We start from the raw sequence: 9,104 nt of genomic DNA, 5'->3' as shown, positions 1-9,104 counted from the left end.
GTATATATCCGTAAAGACCCCAAAGCTCCCCACTATTTCTCTATTTCCTTCCCTAAGACACCCTGTGCTCTAAATGACCTCTAACCCTTTCATTAGTGCACACATGTACCCAACATATGTTCCCTTGAATTCCCATGTCTTTGTTTCTGTTCTGGTAAGTTCCTATGGGGTAGGGATGGGTGGGCAGGAACCCTGCCTATGCTTCCCCAGCCAACTGCCCCAAATTTCCTCTTGGAGGTCCAAGAAGGAGTTCCAGTCCCCATCACTAGGTCAGTCTCTTCAGGTTGAGGTGAATGCCATTCTTAGAACGCAGAACCAGCTGTAGCTGCTTGATGGGTGGCTGAGTGGGGTCTGTAGAGAATTCAAAGTGTAGTAGGCAGAGGGCTGTGACCACCTTCATCTCTATCATGGCAAACTGCTGCCCAATGCAGTTTCTATAATCAGAGTCAAAAGAAAAATGAACTCAGTCCCAGGTCCAGAGAGGCAGGAACAAGCTCATGCCTGCAGATCCTGGCTTCATGAGAGACACAGGTAACTGATCGAAGCTGGCAAAACACTTCACACACACACAAACATGAATGCAGTCCGTCAGCCACTGAATAAGTAAGTATTAAGTGCCTACTGTGTGCCAAGGGCTATGCCAAGTGCTGGAGATACAAAGAGGTCAAAGATGGCACTTGCCCTCAGGAATCTCTCAGTCTAATGGGCGAGACAACATGCCAACAGAAACAAGAAATATATGGTGATTCTCATAGAAATCAGCGACTGGGGACCCCAAGGTAGTAATAATAATAGAAGTTAGCACAGATAGAACACTTTAAGGTTTGCACAGTCCTTTATAAGTATCATCTCATCACAGCCTCCCACCAACCCTGTGAGGTAGGAGCTATTATTATTTTCATTTTATAGATGAGCAAACTGAGGCAGAGATCAAATGACTTACCCAAGGTCACACAGCTAGTAAGTATGTGAGGCTGGATTTGAACTCAGGGCTTCCTGATTTTACTGTACCTACCTAGGTCAGAATACACTGCCTGAGTAGTCAAGTCAAGTGGTATTTATTTAAAACCTACTAGATGTCAGGCTCTTGTCTAGTGCTTAGCCTGAGTACAGTGCCTGGAACAAAGCAAGGTCTTGATAAATGCTGGTTGACTTGATTTGACTTGCCAGGCCTGGCCCAGCACACCAAACTCCATTCCTCCAAATGTTCCTACAATCTAACCTTATTCTCCTTCTCTGACATGTCTTCACCTGCGTAAGGATGGGAAGCAGACTGATTGCAAAGCTGACTCCTCCCCACCCTGCACTTCTGAGGGAAGGAAACAGAGGCGCTTTGAAGGGGACATAGATGGGCTAATCCAACTGGGTGGTGTAGTGAACAGAGTATAGAACCCAGAGACAATTCACTTAACCTTTGTCTCTCTCATTTTCCTCAACTGTAAATAGCATCTACCTTATAAGGTTGTTTTGAGGATCAAACATTTGTAAAGTGCTTCGAACAGCACATAGTAGGTGCTTAATAAATGATTGTTCCTTCCTACAGCTGGGATTTCCTGTAATTTCCCACTTCCAGCATACTAAGGGTCATCACTGACCTGGGCCCAGCTGAGAAGGGCATGAAGGCAAAGGGATGGCGTCCTGAGGAATTCTCGGGAGTGAAACGCTGGGGGTCAAATACCTGCAACAGAAGAGGGGGCTTGGCTTAGACATCTCTTTGGCATTCCAGTACAGGGAACAGTAGAGGAAAGACTGAAACCCAGCTCCGACTCTGGAGTGTGGCCTCCTTGTGGGCTTCAACACCTACTTACTGAGCACCTACTTTATGCAGAGTATTGTTTTAGGGGGAGAGGGGATAGAGAGACAATAGAAAGAGGAGGCAGAAGTGTTGGCTGACTTCTTCACTGCCAGTGACGTCTGACAGATCTTGGAGAGGAGGACACGTATTACACCCATTGAAGGAGGGCAGATGGTATGTTCACTTTCAGAAAAAGAAAGACAGAAGAATCCACAAACTGTAGTTAGTAGCGAGTTTGACTTCTGTATCTGATTAATTCTAGATTCTTCTATCAAAGGGATGGTTGTTCAATGTCTAGAAAAGGAAGCAATGATCACAAAGAACAACTTGACTTCAGCAAGATCTGCCCCTTCCTTCCTTCCTTTCTTTCTTTCTTTCTTTCTTTCTTTCTTTCTTTCTTTCTTTCTTTCTTTCTTTCTTTCTTTCTCTTTCTTTCTTTCTTTCTCCTTCCCCTTTCTTCTTTTCTTTCTTTCTTCCTCTTCCTCTTTGTCATCCTCATCCTCTTTCTTCTCTTCCTCTTCCTCCTCTTCTTCCTCCTCCTCCTCCCTTTCTTTTCAAGATTACTAAATTGGTAGGTCAAGGGAATTGTGTAGATATTTAAATTTTATTTAGATCTTAGTAAGTCACTTCTAAAGTCTCTGAGTAGTGAGGTTTGGGAAAGTGTAAGGGATAACCACACAGAGATTGGGTGAATGGCAATGCCACAGACAGAGACTGGGAAGTCAGCAGGAGTATCCTATTCAGGAGCAAAGAAAAAGTGTATTTTCCTTTTCCTGGCCTCACTGCCTCTCGGTCTCTTCCCTCTCCCCCTGCATCCCTGGAGTGGCCTTGGGAAATGGCATCCTCCTCCAATCCTTCTCCTTCCCCCCATCTTCTACCCTCTTCCTCTTCCTTGTCCAGAGACAAACATCTTCCCTGGGAACAGCCACCCCTGTCTATGTGGAACCTCCCCTTAGGGACACAGGAAACAGAGGTACCTCGGGGTCAGTCCATACAGTGGGGTTCCTGTGGAGAGCATAAATGTGCAAAGAAATCAGGCTTCCTATAGAACAATGAGAGAAGCAGAAGATCAGTGCCAATAATCTTGGTAATAGCCCTCCCACGTATCTGCCATTTAGCAGGCCACCCTACCCCAACCCTTCCCTGAGTACTATAGCCTTGCCGTCTAGCTTCCCATGCCATTTATGCTCCTCCTTTCTCTGGAGGGAGCCATCATTCATCTTCCCATCTCCCAGGCTTGAAATACCAGCACTATCCCTTGGAGCTCTCCCCTCCCTACTCCCCAACCTCAGGCTTAGAAGTCATCAAGTCTTGTTGGTTCTACTTCTACAATATTTCCGGCATCCATCCCCTCCTCTCCACTCACATAGCCACTCCCAGCCCTATTGTTTCTTCTAGACTATTGCCTCCTAATTGTCTCCTTACTTCTAATTTCTCCCCTTCCCATCCATCTTCCCCATTGCTGTTGACATCAGTAAGGTCATGCTACTCCCCTGCTCAAAACCTTTCAGTGGCTCCCAGTTGTGAAATCTGTGGCCTGGCATTCGAGGCTTTCCACAATCTGCCTCCCGCCTCTCCCAGTTTTGTGTCATTCTGCTCCCCTTCATATATTCTAGGTTTAGCCAAACTGGAGTAGTCACTGTTCTGCCCCCACCCACACTTGTACAAGCCATTCCCCAGGTCTGGGATGCAATGCCTTCTTCAGGAGGAACCTCTTGGAATTCTTGCATTCTTTAAAAATGCAGCTCTAGTACTACTGATCACCCCTCACCCTCACCCCCAGGTATTAGTGCTCTCTCATGCCTCCATCTTCCTTCTAATATATTTTATTTCTGTGCCTGTTGTTTTCCTCAGTAAAACATAAGCTGCTTGAAGGCAGGGGCTGACTTCCATCTTGTCTTTCTACCCCTAGAACACAGTATAGTGCCTGGCATACAGTAAGTATTTAATAAGTGCTCTTTGGATTGTGGGCTACTGTAAAATCCTGTTATCACATAGGACTGTGAGGGAGGTAGGGCAGAAGTCACTGGCCCCTTTTATGGCAGAGGAAACTGAAGCCCAGAGACTGTGACCTGTCCAAGCTACAGGGAATGAGCCAGAGGGAATCAGAAACAGGAAACACCAGCTTCGACAGTCTTTGCCACAGACACTATATTCAATCAGTCAGTCAGTCCACAAACATTTATTATTAAGCCCTTACTATATGCCAGGCACTGTGCTAAGTGCTGGGGATACAAAGAAAGGCAAAAACACAATAGATTTCCTCAATGACCTCACAGGCTCTTAAACAATCACGTGCATATAGGATAAATGTTGTTGTTATCATTTGACCTTCTTTCTTGACGAAGACCATGACATCAGAGAGGTGACACCATGACATGCAAGTGAATTGGTTTTAAGTGAGAGAGGGGGTGCAAAGTCACCAGCCTCACTTTCTCCTCCAGAGCCATCTGGACCCAGCGGCCAGATATAGATCAGGACAACTGGAGATGGCTCAGCATGCAGTGGGAGACCCAGATGCAAAGTCAGGATAAGTAGAAGGTAAGATCAAGGGGAAGCACTGGCAGAGGGGGGGAGTAGGATCGGGAAAAGCTTCTTGAGAAAGATAGGCTTCGAGCTAGAGTTATGAATAGCTTTACATTCCAAATAGAGGACTTTATATTTGATCCTGGAAGTAATAGAGAATTAAGCCAAGTCAAATTATCAAGCATTTATGAAGGACTTACTAGATACCAGGCACTATGCTAAGCCCGGGGGATACATATACAAGAAAAAAAAGCTTGTTACTATATCTTTAAGATTCTATGGAATCTTTGGGTGTGGAGTCATTCTATAGGTATCTGTGAAAGGACTGAGACTTTGTTATTCAGGAAAAACTGTAACATGATAGCTGAAGGGTGGATAGAGGAAAAGGACTAAGAAAACTGACTTAACTCATGGTGTAAAGAAACATAAAGACAGGTTTTGAGAAGAAATTTTAATAGGCATCCTGAGAAAATTGAGTGATAGGAATTGGCTTCTGGAACTGAGAAGTCAGGAGTTGTGGTGGCAGTTAAAGGTGACTAACTGTGATCCTTCTTACAAATGATAGAATGTAGTTAAATAATTTCTCTGTGTTTTATTGTTATAGTATTAACATCAAATAATAATAATCACTAATAATATATTATATTAATTATAAATATAGTAATCTATGCATAATTAATTAAATAATTTATATATAACAATTAATATGATAAACAATAAATATAGTAAATAATTAAAATATGTTAATAATATATTATTAATGATAATCACTAGCACTTTAAGGTTTGCAAAGTTCTTTATCGACATTATCTCATTTTATCTTCACAGCAACCTTGAGAGGGATATGCATCCCCATTTCAGAGATGAGGAAAGTGAGTCATGGAGAAGTCAGGTTACTTGGTTAGGGTCATACAACTAGTAAGTGCCTGAGGCTGGATTTGAACCTAGACCTTCTGGTGATGAATCCAGCATTGTTTCCGTTATACTAGTATAGGCTATGATCCCTAGGATCTGGGTCACCCTCAGCCTACCTGCAGGCAGTGATCTCCCATCTACGAAGGCAACAGGCTTGCTGAGCTGGCGGTACACCTGGGGCACGGTGGGATAGAGGCGGAAGCTCTCTTTGATGCACAGAGTGAGATAGGTCATTTTCGCCAGATCTTCCCTGTGAAGTACATGGTTCCCCTGTCAAGAGGGCCCAGAAAGGACAACAGGCCCTGTGGAGAATCTCCCACCCTTACCCACATAGCTCCTTCTTGCTCCCCATAGTTCCATGTACTAGCTTCCTTGGGGAGTCAAGGCAGGAATGAGGAAGTGGGGGAATGTTTCCCAGGTGCTCAGGCTGGGATCCTTCCCAGTTAATTCTGCCCTGACTCTATCTCTATCATTCCTCCCACCCCTCTCCGTCAGCCCCTACGGTGTCCCAGGCCTCCTGGGCACACAGCAGGCTAAGTCTGACTTCTGTGTTTTTGCTCAGGTCAATAATCCACCCATAGTGCCTCCACCTTCTCTCTGCTTCTATATGTCCTGCCCATTCTCCAAGACCCAGCCTGAAGCCTCTTGCTGGATGCCTTCTCTGACCATCCCAGCTTCCAGTCTATGAGTTCCTGACCCATCCAGATCAGTGCCTGGTCACACACTATCCCATCCCTGATGACCCTTGTCAACCCAGCCCTAGGGCTGCCTGAGCATAGGTGATGTCTCCCCTATACCTGCCTCCCCCAGAGCTGGGGATTCAAAAGAGACTGGGAGAGCCTGGCTAATTGCTACAGAGGGCTGATTGGACTTTCATATTTCAAATTCCACAAACATTTGCAAAGCACTTATATACAGGCTCTACCTGCAAACACAAAATTGACGTGATACAGTTCCTGCCTTCCAGCCTGGCTGGGCTGGATTTAAAAGTCAAGCACATGAAATTGGAAAAAAAAAATGCTTCTTGATCTTGGTCAAGTCTGTAGCCTTCTCTGGGCCACAGTTTGCTCATTTGTAAAGTGAAGGGGTTAAAGTAGATGATCTCTAGAGTTGTCGCAGCCTGAAAACCGGTTACCTTAAGGAAATGACAGTCTAATGTAGATGAGGAGGGAGGGAGGGATGTCTAAAGTGCCTTGAGAGAACAAGTCAGTCCAAGTTTGAGACTCCAGGAGAAGATAAGGAAAGAGTCCCGGAAAGTTCAAAGGCAAAGCTTCAGGGCCTTCTCAGTAGCTTAAATCAACTACTGGGGAAGCAAACATTCCAGTCCATCCTTTGAGTCTTTTCCAAGCTCTGCACCAGTGCGGAGAAAGAAGGAATGACTTTGGATTCATAGGGATTAGGGTTCCGATGTGGCCTGTGATTTACTACCCATACCTGTGTGACCTTGGGCAAGTCACTCCTCTCTGGGTCTCAGTTTCCTAATCTATGAAATGAGGTGGCTTTTAAGTTTCCATCCAACTGTAAATTTAGGAGCCTTGTGCCTAAGCCCTTCTCCAGGCTACAGTGGGATGAGGGTGAAGGGAGATGGAATCAGGAGGAAGAGAAGGAGACTGGTCCATTGAATCTCAGAATGTCAGAGCTGGAGGGAAAAGCCTAGACAGGGGCACCTAGTTAAAAACCCTCATTTTACAGATGGGAAAATGGAGGCCCAAAGGGGCTAAGGTCACATGACAAGTAACTTGACCTCTGACCCCAGGCCAGGACAGTGTCCAGGATTCCTGGGCAGTCTTTCCCCAGGGCAACACCCTCATTATTTGCTCTTAATTTCCTTGAACTTGAGTGCCCCAAGCCCAAGATAGATCATTGCTGGCTTTCCAGAGGATGGGATACACCTCCTTCCTGTTCAAGTTGAGGACTTTCTTCTGATGGTCCCTCATTCTGGCCCTGGGCAGGATCAGGACCAGCTTGATGGATATAGAATTAGGTTAGAGGGTCTAATTAGGTGTCCAGGGGGACTAATTCAAGATGGTTAGACCTAACCATCATCCTGCATTCTATTAGACATGTCTATTTGGAATCCCCATATCTGACCCATCAGCCTTATTTAACCCTTATCTATATGATATCTGAAATTAGTGCCAGCCAAGATGAACCGCTGTCCCTTCCCTGACCCCCAGGGAATTCTCCACATACACGCACACGCACACGCACACACACACACACACATCTCACCCTGTGCCTGAAATGGGCCTTTCTTCATTCTTGCCTATTAAAATCCTTCCCTCCCTCCAACTGAATTCAATAGAATGTTGTTATTATAATATATTATATAGTAACATAATATATTTTAATATAATAATAGTTAGTATAGAGCCCTGCTGGGTGCTAAGGACATAGAAGACAGAAATGAAAAGCTCTTGTCATTAAGGTGCTTACGTCTGAGGCCTTCCTTCAAGGCACACCTCCTCCAACAAGCCCTTACTGATCGCCCAGCTGCACCCCCCAGGGACCCCAGAGAGAACAGGGCAGGAGCAGGCTGGTTCCTGTAGCCCCTGGGACACTCCAGTCCAAAAGTGGGGGGTACAAGAAAGGTTTCCCTCACCACTGGACAGTGTCACGACCCTGTAGGATTTCCTGGATCTCCTTCCGACAGAGGTACTGGTGCTCTGGGTAGAGGGCCATGCAGTACAGGAACCAGGAGATACTGCTGGTGGTGGTGTCATGGCCTGCAAACAAGAATGTGTCCACTTCAGCCCGTAGGTCCACTTCTGACAAGTTGGTCTTGTTCTCATGCTTCAGGGGCAGGGAAGTAAGGGATGGAAGAGGAACACAGACATAATTCAATTTTCCATTTTATGGACTATCTGTACCTAAAAAAACTTCCTCCAAGGGCGGCTTGCTTTTGGGCCTCTCCTCCAGCTCTGGGAACCCTCCTCACCTTCTCACCTCCTCACCTCCTTACCTCTGATTTTCAGCATCCCTGCAAACCAACATCTCCAGAGGCCCTCCTACAGATCTTATACTCAGGCCCTCAAGTGTGGCCTGTCTGGTACTTCCCTCTGCCTTCCTCCTCGTTACCTGACCAGGTCCCAAGTCCTACTGATTTCACCTCTACAACATCCCCCAAAGTTATCATTTCCTCTCCCTTCCCCTAGCCAGCCACTACCTTGCTCCTGGTCCTCCTCATAACTTGCCTTGACTATTCTTTCCAAAGGTTTCTGCCCTAGTTACAAGCTGCCTGGGCCACTCCACAGTGCCTCTCCTCAACTCTACCCCTTCCTCTCCTCCCTCAAAGCCCATAAGTAACCCTCCATTGGGTGGGGGATAAAGGCCAAACTCCTGACCCTGGGCTTCTAGGTCTTTCACAGTCAGCCCCCAGTCAGCATTTTAGCTTCATTTTACATTTCTACCATTACATTTATTCCTATTTTTATAGAGAAGAAAACTGAGGCGCAGAATGGCCTAATGCCATACAGCCGGTAAGTATAGGAGTAAAGATGGAGCATGGCCTCAGGAGGCATCATCAAGTGTTTGTTTGCACCATGCCACACTGCCTTTCTCCTAACATTTCTGTTTATTGAAATCCTTCCCTTCCTTCAATGCCCAAGTCAGGTGCAACTCCCTGTGAGAAGCCATTCCTGCTCCCCTCCCCTTTCCTAGCAGCAATCTTTCCCTCCATGAATCTCTCTTCCTTCAAAATCTGCCGTCCCATCTCCCATCCTCCCTTTTATCATAATTATCTGGATACAAAGCTCCCGTCCCCAAACTGCACAAGAAACTCCTGGGCAGGGATGGTTTTGATTAACTTCTTTGTATGCCCAGATCTGAGTTGAAACTCTGGCAGGGCCTTCCCTCCTCACCCTAAAAT

The 9,104-nt window shown here is 45.9% G+C and overlaps 1 protein-coding gene across 1 annotated transcript in view; it reads right to left on the bottom strand.

Annotated features, from left to right (window-relative positions):
* Positions 1-265: 265 nt before the first annotated feature.
* The window catches only part of LOC118847961 (cytochrome P450 4B1), a 31,951-nt gene continuing 23,112 nt past the window's right edge, over positions 266-9,104 (bottom strand). Inside the window, exons 8-12 of the mRNA XM_036756664.1 lie at positions 7,839-8,029; positions 5,353-5,486; positions 2,773-2,837; positions 1,596-1,678; positions 266-434 (exon numbers count right to left, since the gene is read on the bottom strand). Coding sequence (XP_036612559.1) covers positions 266-434; positions 1,596-1,678; positions 2,773-2,837; positions 5,353-5,486; positions 7,839-8,029 — 642 coding nt within the window. The remainder of the gene's footprint in view (positions 435-1,595; positions 1,679-2,772; positions 2,838-5,352; positions 5,487-7,838; positions 8,030-9,104) is intronic.

This window comes from Trichosurus vulpecula, chromosome 4 (genome assembly GCF_011100635.1).
Source record: "Trichosurus vulpecula isolate mTriVul1 chromosome 4, mTriVul1.pri, whole genome shotgun sequence".
Taxonomy (NCBI): Eukaryota; Metazoa; Chordata; class Mammalia; order Diprotodontia; family Phalangeridae; genus Trichosurus; species Trichosurus vulpecula.
The sequence above is the reverse complement of the archived record's forward strand: the minus strand, read 5'-3'. Positions and strand labels throughout refer to the sequence as shown.